The sequence below is a fragment of the Dromaius novaehollandiae genome, chromosome 4 (genome assembly GCF_036370855.1).
Source record: "Dromaius novaehollandiae isolate bDroNov1 chromosome 4, bDroNov1.hap1, whole genome shotgun sequence".
Taxonomy (NCBI): domain Eukaryota; kingdom Metazoa; phylum Chordata; class Aves; order Casuariiformes; family Dromaiidae; genus Dromaius; species Dromaius novaehollandiae.
The window spans coordinates 87,357,507-87,378,533 of NC_088101.1; the positions used below are offsets into that span (position 1 = coordinate 87,357,507).

General features: G+C 50.5%; 1 protein-coding gene across 10 annotated transcripts in view; it reads right to left on the bottom strand.

Annotated features, from left to right (window-relative positions):
* Positions 1 to 13,427: 13,427 nt before the first annotated feature.
* DYSF (dysferlin) overlaps positions 13,428 to 21,027 on the bottom strand; it is a 119,004-nt gene continuing 111,404 nt past the window's right edge. For all 10 annotated transcript variants that reach the window (XM_064511681.1, XM_064511688.1, XM_064511684.1 and 7 more), the window contains one exon: positions 13,428 to 16,532. In XM_064511681.1, coding sequence (XP_064367751.1) covers positions 16,494 to 16,532 — 39 coding nt within the window. In that variant the 3' untranslated portion in view covers positions 13,428 to 16,493. The remainder of the gene's footprint in view (positions 16,533 to 21,027) is intronic.

Genomic DNA, 21,027 nt, shown 5'->3' on the forward strand with positions numbered 1-21,027 from the left:
ACCAGGCATCACGGGCAGCATGCTGGCCCTAGTCAGCTGGCTGGTATAGGCTTGGCCAGGGAGTCTCTCTGCCACTTGCTCCTACCACATCCTGGGGGACAGTCCCATGCTGTGGTTCCCTTTCCACTGCAAGGGAAACCGAGGCACACAGCTCAGGTTTGAGCAATGAACAGGTTTGTCCAGGAAGTCAGTGTAGAGGAGGGACTCGTGCACAGGTCTCTCCAAGTCCAGCCACACGTCCTCTCCTCCGAGCCACCCTTCCCTTCCGCCTCGAGTACAGTCTCAGCTCTGCACTCCTTCTGTGCTGAATGCTGCCAGAGCCAGAACGAAAGGCCTAAGTTATTTTCCTTGCTTGGCAGATCCAGAGCACCGGGGAGCCCCAAGCATCACTCTAAGAGCAGGATCAGCTCTTTAGGTGGAACCTGTACCCAAATATCATGCTGGGAGCAGGACTGGCTCTCTAGGTGGTACTTGTACCTCTGGAGACCTTCCCCTGCCGTCCCAGCAGAAGAAAAGGTCATTGCACAGCAGGGAAGCCAGACAGAGAGGGGACGGTCCCCAGAGGGGCTGCCCAGGTTTAACTCATTCCCGATGCCTGGCTGCGAGAAAGCAGAGCACGGCAGCGAGAGGGAACAGCACACTGGGGCAGCGGCAGTAAAAGGTTATGAGCTCTGCCTTCCCGCTTGGCAACGAGAACTCATATGATACTAATCCATACATTTCTTGTAAATCATTATTTGAAAACCTGCCGCCTGCTCGTGGTGCATGTTTTTGTTTAGGCTGCTGGGACGCCTGGAAAAGCAGTGTCCCCCAGCACCCCTCTTCTCCCCCATCGCTTGGTGGGATGCGTGAACGGGGAAATGCTGGATCTGGTCTGCCGGAGCCCGGGGAGCAGCAACACCAGCCCCAGTGTTACAGAGCAGGGGCAGAGCTCTCAGAGGGGCTGGGGTTTGCGCTGCATTTCTTTCCCATTTATTGTAATCACCTCCCCAACACCTGGAGGGACCTGCTGCTCTGTTCTCACTGGTGCTTTACACACCCACCCATGCACACGCACGGTGCCACCCGTACACACACTGATCACACATGGGGCCACCCGTACACACGCTGATCTTCCCTTCCACCTAAAATAAAGCTCATTAACGTGAAGAGTTTACTGTCAATCTACAGACGGAAAAAAAATATATATATATATATATATATATATATATACACACACACACACACACATATATGTATATGCATATGTATCACCTGTTTCCCTACCTGGCGACTGGAATAATAATATTTGACTTTGCAGTGAACATGTTTGAGGACTTTCACACACTTTAAAATTTCATTGCCCTCAGAGTATGCCACTTTTCACATTTCTAGCCCTCATGGTTTTGAAGGTATCCCGAAAACATGAGCTGATGGTCATGAGCAGAGGGACCAAGAGTACAGCAGCCCTGAAACAGTATTTTGAAGAAGAGTGAATGGACCTGCTCCTTGCCTTAAAATACCTTACCATAGAAACCCAGGGAAGGCTGTTCAGATGGTGCCCTTACCCACTTCATAACTGGTAGCTTTAGCAGAAAAATCCAGCGCATGTGCCTCCCACGAGATCTCAGGTTGTCTCCCACACCTTCTTAGGGGCCAAAACACACACCTTTTCACATCTCCGCAACATTCACACGGCATTTCCAATTAAAACCAAGAGTCCACAGCACGTTCCAAAATTGTGTGTGAAATAAGCTGACTTTAATATCACACTAGCTAATATAGCGGCTGCCGGGCTGATTGCTGCCATTCATAATTTACCTGCGGCTGGTGCAGAATTGAATTTCCCCCTGAGCATCCCCAGGGACCTCGCTGAAGACTTTCACTTCCACATTTTGGGGGAGAAAACAGAGCCTTGCTTACAATAATCATTGCACATTGTGTGCATGTGTGTGCACATGCGATTTTGCTACCGCGCTGTGCCCTGCAGCAAGGCAGCGGTGGCAAAGGACCCAGGTGAGATCAACCGCGGATGCTGAAACCAGCCACGAAGCAATTATAATTAATTAACACAGTAATAAAACAGTGGCCCAGTGGAGGACTGTGGAAGCTTCCTTCCTCCCAAAGCAGGACTTTTTTCGCCAGGTGAATATATCCAAGTAGCACCAGAGCTTAATATTATGCTCCAGGCTGCTCTGCCCTTGTTTCCATCTCATACGAGTCGCTCCAAAGGGTGCAAAGCTGCGCAGACCTGGGTAGCTCGGAGGGGAGGTTTCTTCCCTGTCTCCATCCCAGCCTTTGCCTTTGCCAAGCACAAACCAGGGCTGCAGCAAACGCTGTCAGCATCAGGTTCCCCAAGACAGCGGCAGGTTGCTGCTCCCCCCGACCCCCGGGAGCCCACGGTAGCTCTCGTGAGCTTGACAAGGTTAACAAGGCAATATTGACCTCGTCGCCTTCACTGCGTAATTAATTTGCTGTTTCCCATTACCAGGCGGCTGTTTCAGGAAAAGCGGATGCGCTCTTCCTCTGCTCGGTTTGCAAAGCTCATGGATGTGCGGGGAGATGCGGGACGCCGGGGGGGACCACCTCGCTGCAGCATCCCCACGGCACGGCTGGAGGGGGTCAGGGAAGCGATTCCCAAGGTGCCGAACGGCTCCGCTCAATTCTGGGACATCCCAGCCCTTGCACCGGCCAACGTAAATGCCCCAGGGCTGGCAGTATGAGGATTATTATTATTCCAAGTTAGAAACGGGATGGAAATGATTAACAGGTTTTAAAAATTCTCAGGATCCCTTTATTATTAATATTATTATTATATAAAGAGGGGGGGGGGAACAAAGTTGAAACCCACCACGTTTCAAATGACACAAATTGACCTCAGAGGCTTGATTTGCTCTTAATAGCTGGAGAGCGGGACACGGAAAAGCAGCCCGGGGCAGGCGGCAGGGCAGTGCCCCACCTCAAAGCCGAGTCCGTATTTTTGTGGATCGAAAATATGTGTTTTTAGCTGGTATATTTAACTAACATTTTGACAACACGAGTTCAAGTCCCAGGTCTGACAGTTGCTGGATAAATTGTTTCATGTCCCTGCGCCGTGTTTTCCCACAGGGCCAACAAGGAAAGTCGAACAAATAATGAATTTTCCAGTTCACCAGCAATTCTAAAAAAACCCACTCTTTAAAATTAATTCTACCAGAAATGAAATGTTTTCTTTCAATCTCAAGACACTTTCTTCAGTGTGCTTAAAATAACTTCAAGGAAATTTCAAAACAGGGACTTGCTTCACATCAGGACATCAAAATGTTTTGCTCTCAGAAAAGATCTAAACAAAACCGTTCCACATTTTCAGATGAGCTTCTTCTCCTTTTCTGCTTTTTTCTTTTTCTTTTTTTTTTTTTTTTAACCAAATGTGCAGTCTGGCGACACCAAATTCTTTCTGCAGAAAGTCTGTGTTTTACTAAATCTTCAGTTGCTGCCAAACAAAGAAGTAAGTCCCAATCAGCCAATTTATTTTGCCTGGCAGTAGCTGAGACCTTCCCTCCAGGAGGACATGGAGGCTCCATCGTTCATGAGCGTGAGCTGCTCCGAGGTTTGTGCTGAAGGAGCCATCACGGAGCTGGAAGAGGAGGCTCTTCTTCAAGCTGCCGTTTACTCTTTGGCCCTTCCATGGAGGATGCTCCCAGTGTATTTCCAGCACCACGCTTCTCTCCTCCTCTTCCTCTCCACATCTGGGACCTTGGCCTTCTCCTTTTCCAACCCTTTCACTTCTCCTTTTCCCCTCCTGTTCTGAAGCTTTGCTGAAACTTTCCTGTGCATCTCTTGCCTTGTCACCTGCCTCCTTCTTCTTATGTCCCTCCTTTGACTCAGGTCCTGCTGTGGAAACGAAATTAATGCCAGAAGAGAGCATTTGCTTGGGCTCGACACTGCAGCTGAGCTGGGACACCCCTCCCAAGAGCAGGATCTCCAGCGGGTACCATGCACAAGAGCAGAGGGACGGTTGCACCATGCTGGTGAAGCCTTTTTCTGGTATGGCCCCTCCAGCAAGGATGTGGTCTCACACTGGCCTGAATGGAACGAGATCACAGGGTGCAACGCCCAGCAAGGGCGCTGAGAGCAAAGGGGCAACCTCTCCCCCGGGAGATGATCGCTCAGGATATGAGATGTTTTAATGCAGACCTGATGGATACAACACGAGCCCAAACAGTAAAACACCAGCGGCACGGGGGGGTTGGCAGCAGAGAGAACCGGCAGCGTGTCCCAGGCTCCCTTCCTGCCAAAGCCAGGTCCTGCCGGAGGAGATGGTGATAAATGCGTCAGGTGAAACAAGCGGCCTCAGAAGGCTGGTGAGGAACCTCGTGTTATCCTCTCTGATGTGGCAATATATTCCTTCGTTCCTCGAGATGAAGTGACACGGAGAAGCAGAGGTGGGTAGAAGAAGCCAGAGAAATGGGTGAAAGTGGGCGGGGATGAGGTCCTAGGGGAAGCGCAGTGCAAAGGGAGGAGAGCTACCCAGAAGACGGAGGAGTGAATGGAGAAGTGCAAAGGGATCAGCACGCCAGGCTGGGCAGGCAGTGCTGCTCAGCAGTGCCAGGACATTTGAAGGCCACCAGAGGTATCTTCACCTCATCCAGGAGGTTGGTAGGTGTCTGCCTCTGCTCACGCGTGTTTGCTGATGACTCCAGGCCAGGCTTTCACGAGGTCGGCCTGGAGCTGCGGTGCTAACCCCGATCCCGTGATGCCCTCATCAGAGCAAAGGCAAAACCGAGGCTGTTCGGGGCCGCAGCCACTTCCCAAGCACAGAACTGCTCTGTGAGGAGCAACGCATGGAGGGCAGCAGCGAGAGGGGCCTCCGGGGCTTTTCCAGACTCAGACTGAATTTTCTGCTCTGACATTCAATACTCTGCTTTCTCACAGTTGCAGAGTCTAGGTTTTAAGCTTTCCTCTGTAGCTGAGAGACCTCTCCGTGTCTTCCTTCTAAACAAAAACTGTTATTCTCATGCAGTCACCAACACCAGGAGCTGAGCTGGAAATGTCCAAGCGATGGATGGTTTGCACTTCGCTTTGCAAGACCTGGCCTTCAGCCCCTCATGCTCCCTTCGCCTCTGGCTGCACGTCCTGATTCTCTCACACTGACACAACGCTGCCCAGTTTGAGCCATAACTGTTGCAAAAGAAACTGAAATCAGTAAAGAGGAGGAGAGGAGAGGAGAGGAGAGGAGAGAGGAGAGGAGAGGAGAGGAGAGGAGAGGAGAGGAGAGGAGAGAGGAGAGGAGAGGAGAGGAGAGGAGAGGAGAGGAGAGGAGAGGAGAGGAGAGGAGAGGAGAGACGAGACTACTATTTTCATTGGAAATAAAAATGCACAGAAAGGGGCTGTTCTTATTAGCCTGCAGAGCAGCTAATGAGAACCAGACGTCCCACTTTTTGAACCATCTCAGACCAGGGGTGGGAGAAGCACTGGGGAGCAGTGTGCCAGCTCCAGCCCTCGTCCAGGTAAGCAGGACTGCAGGGACCCTCCTCTCCCTCCTTTGTCTGCTGTCCCCTGTTTTTTCCTGCATTTCAGGCCTCCGATCTCCCCTCCGCAGCATCGCTCAGGCTGCGGGAGACACACGGGCCACCGCCAGCTCCGTCCTGACGCAGCGGGAAACACCAGGGCTGCAGCCACAGTCTGCCGCAGCAGGACCCATCTTGGGTGGTATCTGCCTCTTTTTATCTCCCTTCCGTGCTTCTTAACAGTAGCCGTTTGCTAGCGAGGAACAAAAAGAGACCAGCCCCCTCGGCTCCCCGCGTGAGAGCCATCAGGATGCGCGAGCATGGCTTTTACAGCGACGCAAGTAACGACTGCGCATTTTCTTTTCTTCGTTAGGGAGTTTTGTTGTTACTGTAAAACGCACCAGGGTTCTCCCCCCGTCCCGTCCCCATCCCTGCTCTCGGAGGTCCCGCTGCCGGCGGTGTTGGCAGGCCATCGGCGGAGGCAGTGACCTAATAACGGCGCAGATCTTCATTCATGCATTAACTTGGCGTAACGTTTGTGTAAACCCAGACCTGACTCCCGTTACCCCAAATCCCCAACCAGAGCAGCTGAACTCCTAGCATGGTAATTAGTTTTTTGTCCAAGTTGGCAGCTTTCTTCCCGTCAAGGTTTGGATGATTTACTGTGCTGGAATAAACCGGTAAGGAGACGGAGGCGGAGGGGAAGCCTTGACTGTTTAACTCCGTCAGTGATAAACTGCCCCTTTCCCTCTCCATCCTTCACCTTGTTCCCACACTCTCCTGCCAACACAGGCCAGGCTTTTCCCTTGAGGCTGGGCTCACTGGGTGATTTTGGCAGGAGGGTGAAAAGCAAGCGAGGTTTGCAAGAGGTGTGACCGTGTCCTCCTGCTCCAGCAGCCTCGAGGGACAGGGAAAGAGAGGCATCCCGTCCTGGATGTATTCTGCATTGGAAGAGATGGTGGGTTGAAAGCAACCACTGAAATGACCTCTTATGTCCAACCGCTGCCATTTTTTACCATGACTCTGCTTTTTAGTTATTTTCCTGCGCGCTCGAGTTTGGTGGTGACCTGTCCCTCACCAACATCTCAGCCCTACAGCCACAGCCGTAGCCACGATATCCCTTTTTTCCCACCTTGCTGAGCATCTCCCCACTGTGTTTCCACAGGACGGGCCAAGCAGTTAGCGTGGGTGCTGCCAGAGGGAAAGAAACTGGTTAAATGGCATTAAAAATCCAATTTATCCAGACTTTGGGAAGCTTCAAAAACCACCTAAACCTAAATGCTTTTAATGACCACTTTCCAGAGAGAGAGGTCCTGGTGGGACCGTAGCCCCTACACTATTCTCCACCTTACGTCCAAGGTACTTTCCAAGCCAATCCCTTTTTTGCCATGGGTTTGCTGTGATTCAGAATTAAGCCTCGCACCAGGCTGAAAGGAGGGAGGGCGCCTGGGGCATGCTGAGCTGTGCTGCACTCCGCATCCCTTCTGCCTCGTTGCAACCCATCCTCTGGGTCTTTGCAAGCTTCTCCTGCTCCATCTCCAGGCCAGGCATCTCCTTCCCCTCAGGTCCATCCACGTGTGATTGCAGAGGTTGAGCTCTTCCTCCAAACCCTTGCTCTTTCCTTGCAGCAGCCACTTAACCCCCCCAACCTACCCAGAGACTGTGCTCCATGCAAATCCCTCCGTAGGAAGCTCAAAGCCATGGAGAGGAGGTGGCACTTCCTAAGGCATGCAGTCGACCTTGAAACTCCTATGCATTTTATAAGGCATTTTATGCCTTACCCGTGTGGGCTTCCCCTTGCCATCAGAGCACCTGAGCATCTTTCCATCATTACGAGGATCCCAGACATCATCTTAAACCCTACAGGCAGTCACAGCTCTCGCAGGGAGGGGAACAGAGAAAGTAGAAATATTTTAATGAATCTGAAATTAAACCTTCAAACGTTTTCTTTCAAAGCGCTACTTTTGTTTCGGAATTTGCCTGCAAGTAATTTTAAAATGCTTTTTAAAAGTTTGCTTTTAAGTTTAACATTTTCAGCCTATCCTTATAAAGTTTTTAATTGCTTTAATAACTTTAATCAAGTTTAAAGTTTAGTTAAGTTTTCATTAAGTGTTTTTTTGGGGTTTTTTTGTTTGTTTTAATTTTTTTCAGTCAACCCAAAATGTAGGGCAAGGGATTTGGGGTTTTTTGGTTTCTTTTTTTACTTCAAAGAGAACAACGCAGAGTTTTCATCTGGGCCAGTCTGAAGTGAGATTTAAAATGCCTATTCTTTGTTTCATCCAGAAAAAGAAAAAATTCTCAGCTGTAGCAAGAAAGGGCTATCAACAAGTGTCAGACAAAAAACAGCGTTTTTTCACAGAATGATTCATTTAATTTGTGGAGCTCGTTTGCTCTTGGTTGTATCATGGATGCAAAACTGTGAATGGGTCCAGACAGCTTGGAGGACAAGGTCATGGATGCACACCAGCTGTGAAGGCCTATATGTGAAAATATCTGTATTTTGATCATGGCCAGGAGAGGACATAGGCAGGGAAAGGTCTTCAGCGTATTTTTCTGCTCTGTCTGTAGCCCTCACTGCCAGGCACGACTGCAAATGGGCTCCTGGGCAAGAAGGACATTTGTCTGACTGCTTCATCCTCAATCTACAGATAGAAAAAGATGCAAAAGAAGAATATTAGTCACAGCATTAATAATATCAATAGCAATAATATAGTCAATAGCACGTTTGATGGAGTAAGCCCTCACGCGTTTTGGCTAAAATAAGACTGGCTGCAGACCTTTCTCATTTGGTCGCATGTTTTCATTTTGAGCGTTGCTGTTTCTGCAATGAAAGACAAAGAGCAAAAAATATGGGTGACGTAAAACCACCAAATGTGACCTTTTCTTGTTCCATTTTAAACCAGAACAGTTTGGTTCTGCTACCAGGTGCCGCCCAAACTCCTATGAAAACTTCCCAGTGAAATGAACATTTTTAAAAGCTTTCCTTACACATTTTCAGGGAAAGCGCATGCATTTGCTTTTTCTTGTATTTACACCTACTGCCTCAGTCCACCTGCGCGTGTTCCCCATTTTGTGGCTCCACATTCCTCCTGGCAGGACTGGTTTCTGGGGTTAAAACCTCTGCTCACAGCCCAGCTCGGCTGAAGGACGCTCCATTAACCAGTGTTAAAAGGGCAAAGGACCTGCCGCAACTTGAAGTCCAATCGTCCAGCCTATCCCTGGCGCCACATTATATATTTCCCTTTAGAAATTGATAGGCTTTGAACCCATTCAGTTTTGTTTTATCTCTTTTTAGCTCCATTTTGAGGACTAATAAGCATCAGGCTTGGATGAAGGATCCATATGCCTACTGTTGACCATGCTCCAGGCAGTGTTCCCAACTAAGCTAAAAACCACATTTCACTCTGCACAGATTATGGACATTTCAGCCACAGAGTCTGGGTACTCCATTATCTTGAGGTGATGAAGAAGCTGATATATCTGTTAAGGGCTTTCCATGATCGGGATGTAGAAGAAGGGAAGACGTGTTTGATAGTCTGATGTGTTTCCATCCTGCAACCTACTAGCTGCTCTTTCTTTGCCTTTATTTCCTCTGCAATGTTCACTGCACAGCTCACCATATATGAAAATAAAAAGTTGGGTTTCAAAAGCCTGTTACTGAGAAGTAGCATTTAATGGTCTCCAGTGCTTCAGCTGGTCTCCTGCATTTTAATAGCAAGCAGACCTCGCTGAATTAGGCAGCCTGGCATGTCTCATACCCCCGCCAGCATATCAGAAATGGATTTTCCACTACAGACCCTCTCTAGTCCCTGCTTCCACTTGGCAGAGTGAGACTGGACAGGACATGGACCAGAGGGCTTGCACTTCCCACATGGCCAGTTGGTACCTGCGTTCCAGCAATGTAGTGATCACCTGACTTCACTCACACCTGCAAAACAGGAGGTTAGAAAAGCCAAGAGCTTAGCAAAGGGGAATTTTACCAATATCATTCTGATGGGAAGAAGAAAATGAAGAACTGCCCTCATCAGTGAAGGCCTAAACGGTCTGAATTCAGGCTTCAGTTCTTCATGGATTTCACCTGTGATGGATGAAATGATGGATGAAATGAAAGCAGTTTACAACCAGTCCTCCATGGCCTTTTGGTCTGGATAAAATAAAGGCAGTAGGACTGGTCCCAGTGCAGTCATTGCCACCCGGACCCATCTGTGAGATGCTCTTCAGAGTTGTAGCCTTGAAACGTGCGATGAAGACTTTTCTTCTAGACAAGGAATGAACAAGGAAAGCCTCAATTACAGAGAAGAGAAGTCACCTACGAAAACCTCAGCTCAGAAATAGTACACCGGCATCATGATCTGTCAGTGAGGAGTCTGCACCCAGGAAGAGGAATAAATTCGTAGCAGGTAGTGTGGGGATGCGGTGGCTGGGAGCGGTCTTGGGCAGCGGTGACTCATCCTCATCAGGTGCCAACTGTTCTGTTCCCTGTTGACTGTAGAGAAAGACAATCAATCCAGGCTTTGTTTTCCAGCCTACAGCCATCTACATTGCAAGCAGATGACTCTTCCCACTGTGTTTTCGTTGGCAAACAACAGTCATAAATCTCTTGCTTGTTCAGGTTTTCTCCCTCCTCCTGTATCTACCAAATCCTATTTGTCTCTATTTGCTTCAGGCAGAAGTGCAACTTCGAATCTGCTCCAAAAACCAAAAAAAAGAGGAGAAAGTGGCTGCTGGCTTCTCCACCGGCTGCAGAGCAGGCCCCAAGCACTTGATCCGGTTTAAGTGCCCAGGCCTCATACTTTTCATAAACATGGGATTATGCTATTTCCATAGAAAACCACCACGAGGTCCAGTCGTCGGGAGGTAGCAGAACAGACGAATTTTTTTCACATATGTTCCGAAAAGGAGAATGAAGAGGGAGAAGGAGGCCAGCGTTGAGGGAGCTGGGGCTTTCCTAATTTGTGAGGCTGTAATTCTCCACTCCTCCTGGGATGGCACTCTTTGATGAGGTCTGGAAGCAAATTGATGGCAAACCACAAGTGAAAAAGGAGGAGAGGATGGAGGAGAAAGGAGGGAAAGAACAAAGAGGGCGTAAAAGCAAAGGGAAGGTATAGCCTGGCTGCACACAACTTAGAGAAGCACTTCTGTTGTCAGAAAGCACCAAATGACTGAACCAGGGCTTTGAAGATCTCTCTACTACCATGAATGGCCTTCATTCATTTAAGTCTGTGTCTGTACAATTCTTTCATGGCAGCAGCATATAGGCAGTGCCCACCAGGCCTGAGGAACCATTTGCTCTAATAACATGCATCTGACCCAGAAAAAAGGTAGAAAAGTGACAAAAGGGCTGTCATCCCCATGCCCTGGTGCTAAGGCCCTAATTTCTTGGAGACCATGGGAGCAGACAGTCTGTCTGTGTCCAGCACCCCAGGCAGGACACAAGGTTTGGGCAGTGTACATTGCCGCAGTTATTCAATCCTGACTTCTCTGGCTCAGCAAAGGAGCTGGCAGGCCATAGCCAACCTAATGGGGGTTATTTTATCACCCAGCAGCTTGGGCCTTGGCCTAGGTTATTTTAAGTCTATGGAGGAGGTGACCATTTTTCTGCAGTGTGTTCAGGCCCTAGCGCCATGGGTCCCCTCTCCTGACTGAGCCCCTGGTATCATCACCATCATCACTGTGACAGTTTGCATTGTTATTATAGCATTAATAACTGCAAACATTTTTTATAAGCACCAGCTAATTATCACCTTGGCTAGTCCTTAGCTAAAGTTTTCCAGCAGCGAGAGGTGCAATTCCTCCTCCTCGTCCCCGTTAGGGACTTCTGCAGGACCCAAAGGCATGGCTGGCAGCTGTCTCTCCCACTCCTCAAAGCTCAGGCCATGGCTTAGTTAAGCCATCCACGGCGTAACTGAGACATCTGCTCGCACTCCCATCTTCCTCCCATCCGCCAAGGAGCCTCCGCTCTGCTCCAAGGTGGGGACCGAGCAGCCCAACGACCAGGGAACACAACAGCTTGGGGTTTCCCCCAAGCAGACCAAAAGGCCAAAGCAGAGACCAAGGTGCACTCGAAGGCAAAAGAAAGTTTCACGGCGCTGAGCCTGGCGCGCTGCACGGTGCGTTTAACGGCTTGGTTATTTGAGGAGGCTGGGACGTGAACGGGAAAAGCAGACGGGGTGAAAGCAAGCTCAGTTTCCTTCTGGAAGCAGATGCCGAGATCAATCCACGGTAGCTTCACGCCCCATTGCTTGGATGGCTCCATCCTCAGCAGAGCAGAGCCCAGGAGCCGTGAAGCACCGCGGCATGGGAAGAGGAGCCACAGGTCACCTCCCGAGCACCTCACATTTGGCTCCCATGGGAAGCAGAGAGACCATTGCAGCACGACGGGGTCTGCAGCCGTGCTGGCAGCGATGGTGCGGTGCAAGCCAGAAGACCCCGGAGGAGGCGGATGGGAAGCTCAGCCTGGGAGCTCCAGGGCCGAAGGCATCCGCAGCAACTTCTGTACTCATCGTGACCCCCCAGCGCTTGCCTCTGCCAGCAAGGACACTGCAGGGCTGGCAGACGAGCTGCTGCGGCTGGGGTTGGTCCCGGCAGCGGCGGTGGCACGGCCGTGCCCGGCCTCCCGACAGCAGCTCGCGCGGCGTTCCTGTTAACAGCTAACGAGTGAAACCCACCGCGGGCCCCGTTAGCTGGGGTTAAACCAACAACCGCGACGTGAGCGGGGCCGGCGCCTGCAAACGCCTTCGCAGACCCGCGTTTTTACAGCCAGCCGTGACCTCCTTCCCCCTTGCTCCCGTCCCACTGCCCGCTCCCCAAACCCCCTCGCCAGCCGCTGCTCTGGGTGAAAAACCCCTCTCTGCGGAGCCAGACCAGGCGATTAATACGGAATCATCGTTATTCCAGGCACAAATCAGCTCGGCTCTTTTACGGCGTGTTTCTGAACGCACCCGGCGAGGCTGCCGGAGGTTAACGACGTTCAGCCCCGACGCGGGGCGGCAGCTTTCCAGCCCCTCATCTCGCCGCCCTCCAGCCGCCGGGGCCGAGCCGGGGCGGTGGGAAGCACCAAGGTGCGTTGTCGCGGCCTCCCCTACGGAGAGCTCACGCGCTTCGTAACCCCAGCCTTAAATTATGCACAGCGGCAAGTTAAAGACCACGGAAATAATAGAAAAACAAGCATCACGAAGGTGTTTAAGCAGTGGAAGGCTCTGTAATTAACTTTTACGTGCATGCACGCACACGCAGGAGGGCAATGCAGCATGTGCATGGGAAACCATGGCCAGGTTCTCCTGCCCTTTCCCCTTCCCGTGCACCCATGGGGTGCATGATCCATCCCCTGCTCTCCTGCTTCCCATCCCTCCCCAGCAAGGACCACCAGCTCCAAACCAGCTGTCGGAGAACTATTGCTTGGGGACACTGGACTGTGGCAGCATTGGCTGGACCAGCCCTCCCCACCCAGACCCAGACCCAGACCCAGACCCAGACCCAGGCCCAGACCCAGACCCAGCAGGACATGCTGCTTTCTGAGCAAAGTCAAAGGGGGACAAAGCCATTTTCCAAGACAGATGCTTTTCTGAAGGGAAAATGCGTCCCTTCCAGGAGGAGCTGGGTATCTGCATTCCGGTAGCTCAGGCTCATCCCAGTATGTATCCGTCCACTTTAGCCTTCCCAACACCTGCCTGTCTCTGAACAACTTCTGCTTTCCCAGCTCCCGCAGGAGGGCAAAGTCTTTGGGAGCAGCCGCATTACCTAGGACTGTTGCAACCCTTGGTCGCACTTTTATCCTCCCTTCTCCACACCTTCTGGTTTCTTCTCCTGCTTCTGCTTCCTTGCAACAGCAGAAGGAAAAAGAGGAGCAGAGGGCATTTCGTTTCCCCATTCTCTTCCTTCCAGCTGTATTTTCCGCACTCGCCCAGCAGGAAGGGAAGGTGCCACAACCATCAACACAATAAAACACACCAGGAAGCAGAAGGTTTCGGAGCATTTCATTTGTAACCACAGTGAAATCTGCATTACTGTATATAAGGCATAGACAGGTGATACATACATCTTCCAGCCATTGCAGACCCCTGAACGACAGGGAGCCGCAGCGAGGACTTCACACGGTCCCCAGCTCCCGGCTGGCTTTGGCGGAGAGACATCACCCAGATACAGAGGGCCCGCGGCGAGGCGAACGAACGGAGGTGGCTGTTCAAGCAGCAGTGCAAAAGGGACTGAGCTGATGTTCTCAGGTGCTCAAGCCTGCTTCGACTCAACACAGTCCCGCAGCGTCTCGTGGCGTGAAACTTGGCCCTAGAGCCTGGACACGAGAATCACACGCAGGGATGTGACACTTTCCTGTACATATTTGGACGGCCTGGATCACGCTTGCCCCTCACTGGCAAACCCGATCAGGTTTGCCAGGGGAATAAACGTGGTTTTTCACTGGGAGAGGCTCTGGAGAGGTGGCACATGAGCATGTGGGTTGCCTGGCGCTGCTGGTTCGGGCAGTGATTCATTGCAATGGGACGGCTGAGGAGCACCCAGATACAAGCAGCGCTTTGTACGGAAGCACGGATCACCCACCTGCCTGGGGCTCTGGGCACCACGTTTTGTTTCTGAAACAGGTGGAGGTTGCAGAGTAATAATGCCAAGACGGGAAATCTCGCAGACTCCGCAAACCGAGGCAAGAAGGTGAACTAATGGGCCTGATTCCCCTGCAGACCAGGAGAGTGAGGTGTGCAGGCAGCCAGCAAGACTTACAGGCTCTCCAGCAGAGCTGGTTCGTGGTAGAAGTGGTACAAGAACCAATCACCCAGGCACCAGCATTTCATAAAATAGATATGAAAAAGAAAATCATCAAGAAGAGGTGAAAACCCAAGCACAAGTCAGGAAGAGGCAGTTTTGCCCAGCAGCAGAGGGGAAGCATTACACAGAATTTGACCAAGAGCTGCTAGTTTGATAACGGCTAATAACCGGGGGTGTGGATGTGAATGACACTGGGAGGCTTCTGGGAAAAAACTGAACAAATGCAAAAAATGAAACACTCAACCATGCTGGTAGAATACAACACCCACCCTGGGTGGGGCATGCAAGCCCAGAGCCGATTTTACCTCCCAAGCACCAGCCACTTTTGGAAACAGGACAATGAATCAGCTAAACTTCAGAAGTGAAGATGGGTTTTCATAGCTGCGTGTCCTCCAGGTAGAAGACACCGTCTTCACACACGGCAGAGAACCAACCCGTGCAAGCTGGGTGCTGTTACAGTACTCAATAACAAGGGATTTAATGCTCAAGGCATTACATCCCTATCCAGCAAAGCACTTAAGCATGTGCTTTTTCCTTGCCTTCTGCTGAGAACATGCTTAAGTGCTTTGCTGGAGCAGGGCAGCAGCTTGCATTAGCATGGCTTGTCCCGAGAAACGCTGATCCCTCAGGATCACTTTTCACCGCTGCTTGCTCTCACGTGTCCTGTTGAGTAACAGCAGCTTCAGGGGACAAATGAAACCAAGGAAGAAATGTCTCATCCCGCGGAAGGCAGCAGGGAAGCTTCCTTTTACTTCGGTGGGACCGTGGCGCAAGCCAAGCCATGCAGAGCAGCAGGCCGGCAGTCTCACGAGAGGCAGCTCAGGGTCCCCACCCCGGGAGATGCCTCCTCGCAGGGTGAGCGGATGCAGGAGGAAAATCTAAGACTAACGCAGTTTTGCTTAGCATCCTCTCATGACAAGAGCCAGTGCCAGGGAGCATGAGGAAGCCCTATTGATCTACCCTGCTCCACCTAATTGCAGCAGCGGAGAGCCGGATGGACAGGACAAGGGACTAAATTTGATGTTCGTGTACAAAACAGCAGAAACGTCCCAATACTGCCATCCCAGTTCTGTCACAACGGCTGTTTGCTCCGGCAGAAGCCTGTGCTGAGCAAGACCTGCAGGATCTATCTCCTAATATTTTGTTCTTAAAGCATAAAGCAAACAAACCTGCTCCCAAAGCTGCAGGTTATCTGCCTCATTAGCGTCCCGCAGCAGTGAGTTTCACAACTTCTTTTGCAGGCTGGTCTTGCACTGTTTGGCTTAAGCATGTTTGGGAGCACAGGAGAATAAAGACTAATTTTGTTCACTTAATTATGGCTGCAGGGGCTGTATGTAACAGGAGGGGAGCAGAGCAAAGCGCATGTGCACAGTTCTGCTTTGGGGCTGCTCTCAGAGCCAGTCCCAGGCTGACTCCGCTGTCTCTGCCAACAAAATACAGGTTTCGAAGAGAGGCATGTGGGATTGTAGAGGTAAAAGAGCAGCTTAGAAGGAAAACAGGCTCCAAAAAACCTGCACCACACTGTGTGGTCCTTCATGAGCACAGAATTCAACGGGAGTTTTTATTTTATAATTACCAGCAATTCCTGCCTCGGGTCTTGTGTCTCCGGGCCTCGCACTGGGTCCTGTCTCGCGGTTCCCTCTCCCTTTGGGAAGGCAACGTGACGGCCCCGGGTTTCAGGCTGTGCAGCACAGCCTGTCTTCAGCAGACTTTACATATAAACCAGAGAATACACATTGCATGGCAAAGGAAAACGGAGGCTTGTCGGAGCACAAAGGAAAGTGCTCAGAACCTGAGAGTTTTTGGCTTGCATCTACTGCTTAGACCGGCAGCCCATAATTCCTCTGCTGAGGACTGCAACATCTTTATATGCTTGCAGGCTATAATTAAGTCATACGAAAAGGTCCTTTTCTCCCCCACCCTCTTCAGTTTTGCACTGATATTCAAGGTCTACAAATCAGAGCAGCTTAAAAAGAGGAAAGACAGAGAGGCATAATAAATCTGTAAAAGAGCAAATATTTCAACGTAGGTATTGTTTACGTGCTGCTTCGGAGGTGAGTGCTGTAGGTGGTATTCTGCATACTGCATCAAGGAAAGTTATATCTTTGTTTTGGCAGCAGCCTAGGGCCAGAGAAAGGGTGTTCCTTTTTCTCCTCCGTCTGCTGATGTGATCCAGCGCAGAGCAGTAACTCATTTCCAAAATCCCCAGGCAGGCACTGGACCTTTCCGGCATTCGCCAGCACAGCTTCAGCTGAAAGGTTTTACCAGTTTCATAGCAGCGTAGTTCTGGAGGGGAGGGAAACGGAGGGAAAGAAAAGTTGAGCTGAAGCAGGTACAGCACGCTGGCGTGTGGATGTTAAGACGTTTTCTCGGGTACGGCACAGAACTGGGGATGGGACCGCGGCCGCGTGTTTGGGGCTGCTGCTTGGGCATCGCAACGAAGCCCAAGCCCTCGGAGACAAGAAGGGAGAGCATCCCTGCTAGCAAGGACAGCAGAAAGCCCAGGACACATGGGAAAACAGGGCTTGCTTGCTTCCAGCAGAAGCCAGCGGTCACACAGCAGCCAGCAAGCACCAGGAGTCATGCTGGGACTTCGATTCCTCCTTCCACCAGTTCTTAAGATAAATTTCCCCCTCTTCTCACCCTTAAAGAATTTGCCACCTCCCCATCAGCATCACCTCAGTGCCCCATGCCTACTTGCTTTGAGGAGACATTTTCAGTCCTTGGCTGGCTTGCTCCAACCTCCCCCTCTCCCCTGGCTCCCCGTGTCCCCCCATTCCTGCTCTGGCTGCTCCTCCACAACCCCTGAGTCTGTCTTCACTCACCAGGGCCTGCTCTTACGTCCATACAGCTAAACTCTCTCCCTCCCCACCGTCCCCCAAAGCTGGTGGCCTCATCCACTCTGCCTGCGGGGTCAGATCCTCCGGAACCTGGCCCTGGTCCCTGAGCATCCTCCAAGCTGTGCCATGGTATTATATGGAGAGCGCTGCTTAAAAACCTGTGCCTGGGATTATAGCAACCATCAGCCAGTCTGGGCAGCAACAGGGCGGTTCCTGCCCTGCTCCAGCTCAGCTGAGCACCTGAGTGCAAACCTCCTCTGCAGAGCTGCGGACTATTTCCAAAGCAGCTGCCAAAGGCAATCAAGAAATGCCAACCTACCGCTGAAATCTTCTCTCATCCCTCTCTGCACCCCTCAGCACCTCACCCATCTGCTCCAGTGCCAGCATTGGCATATGATTCCTCCTGACAAGCAGAGCCGCCAGGCAAGGCCTTCCCGGGGTCATGTGCTGGGAGCTGTACCATGCTCTGCCCGTCCTGGCTGAACGGGGAAGCATCCTGCAAGGCGGGTGCTATAGAAAACGAGGTGCTGCAATATTTTAGCCTATTCTACCTGCAAATCCCTCCTTGAAAGGGGAGAAGACGGCAACACCGTGAAAAAGAATGAGCTGTGTAAATGCTGCTTATCAGGACCACGAGGAAAATAATACATGAAGACGCATGTTTAGGTCATTTGAAAAGAGCTCTATTTAAAGTAGCTCTGATTCACACACCCACACCCGCACACTCGTACTAGCAAATTTGGAAGTTCCTTCCAAGCATATTGAATGTAATTGGTACAGGATGTTCTATCACTCTCTTGCTTTAAAAAAACAACTCTGGAAACAAAGCATAATGCTAGTTACAAGCAAGTTCTTTGGAGAAGGGAAAAAAAAAAAAACAAACAGAAGTAAAGTTTGACCAAAGGCATCTTGATAAATTACAACGTGTAGCAAATCATGAGGCAGTTGCCAATTGAGGATTTCTAATAATGCCGTAAATCAAGTAAGCAAAGCTAGGGAAGTTTACCAGAAGTCATTAGAAAAGCCTCCAATGGAATATAACCTTCTAATTAATAATCCATTCATCTGTCTTTCAGTCTATCCTCCAGAATACGCCTCTTTTTTTATGATTTGACCAGTTGCATTCTGGAGGGTAGCAAGTTTTCTGTCCAGCTATGAATTTGTATTAACGAAGTGCTGAAAGCCAAGCAGGATTATCAATCAGCGCAGAAAGCAAGCTGTAATTAGAATTAATGGCAATGGAAGCAAAGCTGGGCTTGCAGAACACAAATAGAGCTTTAAAAGGTAGTAAACATTTTCATGGTACTGCAAAACAGAGCTGAATCCAGCTGGAAGTCATGTTACATTTTGCTATGGTGGAAGCCACTAAAATCTTTACAATAATCACTGCTTTGGGGAGATATCTTAACCACAGTATTCCCTATACTTTATAGCTTCAGAAGCCCAGACAGGACTTTATGATCTTTCATTCTGACCTTCTGTCTAGCACCAGCCTGAGACTCTTCTCTGCTGTAGCAATGTCAGATGAAAAGCGCAATGAAGTCAGTGAGTCTTTCCAAAAAGCCCCTCAATGTGCCATAAACGAACACTGCTGGACAGGAATACGTGGTGGAACTAGAGCATATCTTCTAGAAAGACATTCAGTCTCAATACGTGGACGCTTCAAAAAATGATGAATTTACCACAGCCTTTGGCAAATTGTTCCAACGGTTAATTACCCTTCCTCTCAAAAATTAGCATCCTATTTCCACTGGAATAGCTCCTCTAACTTTGCCTTCCAGCTACTGGATCTCATTATACTGTCATCTGTTGTTTAAAGAATCTTCTGATGTCAAGTTAAATATAAGGACCATATAAGGAAATCATATAGGAAATATCCAAGGAATGCCATTCCCAGAGTCCTAGATTGTACAGACCATAATGACAACCACTCTGTAAAGAAAGTTAATGCGAGCTGTTAAGTAACCTGACACTAAGACTAGGTGGAAGAGCCCCAGTAAAAATGAAGAACCTCAGAATATCAGATTTTCAACCTTTTTTCCCATTTGTGTAAAACTAGACAACTTTTTATGGAAATTTGCAATACCATGCAGTTTTCCAACCAAAACCAGAAGGCTTTTCTGTTGGAAATGACCTCTCAGCCGCTAAAACAAGTTGTTCTGTGAACAGTAGAGCTAATGACGACTGATTCCTCCTGGGCTTGTGCCTGAATTTCCCCTCCCGCAACGATCTCCGCATGTTCTGATGAACCTCCTCTTCCTCCTGAAGTGCCACCAGCCTCTTCCCCACGGGCACATCTCCCCTCGTCCTGTCCGGGGACGGTGCTCCATGGCTCTTTGAGCACTACACGGACGGGCTGGCAAAATGCTCCCTGATTTGTAAAACTTCACTTGCTGGCTATTCTGAACGAGAGCAAGACATCGGTTTCTTCACGTTGACGGGGAAGCCCGAGTCCAGCCGGTGCTGGGAACCCCATCAGCCCATCCATCGCTGAGACAGGTGGGAGCCCGCGGCTCTGGAATGGGCTCATACTCCTGAACTGCGCTGACCACAAAGCTGGGACTGTGGTCTGAAGCTTTCAGCACTACGTGGGGAATAGGAATAAATCAAAAAATCCCATTTTTATGCTGGGAGCCAATCAAAATGCCCTGGGCTTGTTTTCAGGTGAGATTCCTGTCTCAGATGGAAGGGGGTTAGCTTAGCCAGGGAGCACGGTGAGCGTCCCAGGGGAGGCTGGGTCGGCACTTTTCTCACTGAAGGTATCCCAGCTCAGCATCCGCAGGTGGAGTCCAAACGGAACAAGGTCTGGAGCCAGGGCTGAGACATCCCTGGCTGGAAAGCAGACAGCCAGCAGCGGCTGGCGCGTGGTGTGCGATGCTCCCAGGTGAAGATGAGAGTGTCACGGCTAACCATCGTTAGACCATTGAGTCTGAAGAAAGCAGGGGTGACCTGCTCAGTCCCCTTTCGTAAGCACTTTGGGTGGGCTCATTGGGGCACTGGCGCTCACCGAAGCGTTCCCTAAAATCATCCCTGTTCAACCAGTGGCTCGGGGTCTTCTAAACTCCCTGCTTCCCCAATCCCTGCTTTCAGACCTTGCCTCCTAAGACTGGGTGCCGGCAGGGAGCTCACGCTGCATGCAGGTCCTGGGGCTGCTGCTCAGCCAAGGACGAGCTCCTGAGAAGTGATGACCGAAAGGGCCCAGGAGATCCCGATGGAGCTCATAATAAGGAGAAAGCTTCCAGCGAGATCTCATGCAAGGCCACAGCAAAAAGATCAACAGAAGCAGCAAATCGGTGACGTCCCCTCTGCATGCACCCCTGCTGCTACGAACAGCCCCGTATTCCCGTCCCCTCCGTCCGTGCGGATTGACAGCCCTGTGCCCTCGTGGCCTTCCCTGCCACCACCCACGAGCCACCCCTTGGCCTGGGATGAGAGGGGCTGGGTGGCCAGAAGACCCTCGCGCTCCTGCTCGTGACCTTGCAGCTGCACGCGTGGAGCGGCACCATCACACGCACAGCACCTACCACGACTTATTTTATCCGGGACCCGACGGTGCTCCTGGCATAAGTCGGAGCAGAACTGAGGGGAATTGTTCTTCGCTGCGTTTAATCAGGCTCGTAACGGCGAGCCCTGCCAGAGGTCGGCGTGCCAGCAGCATCCTTCACGCGCAAACCATCACCAGCGCTGCTGCCAAATTCAGTGTTTGATGAAACAGGAGAGCAACTAAATCTCCAAACAGATACAGAACCAGCGACCTCAAAAATCTAGGGGAAGGGGGCCAAGTGCATAAAAACAGGAAAATTCCATGAAACACGGTCTTACTTTTTAGAAATATGACTAAAAGTTGACCTGACCAAAACGAAATTAAATACTACAACATTTAGCTAGGAAACAGGGAAAAATCCCAAGTAATAATGAGCGTAAATCAATATTTATAGTTT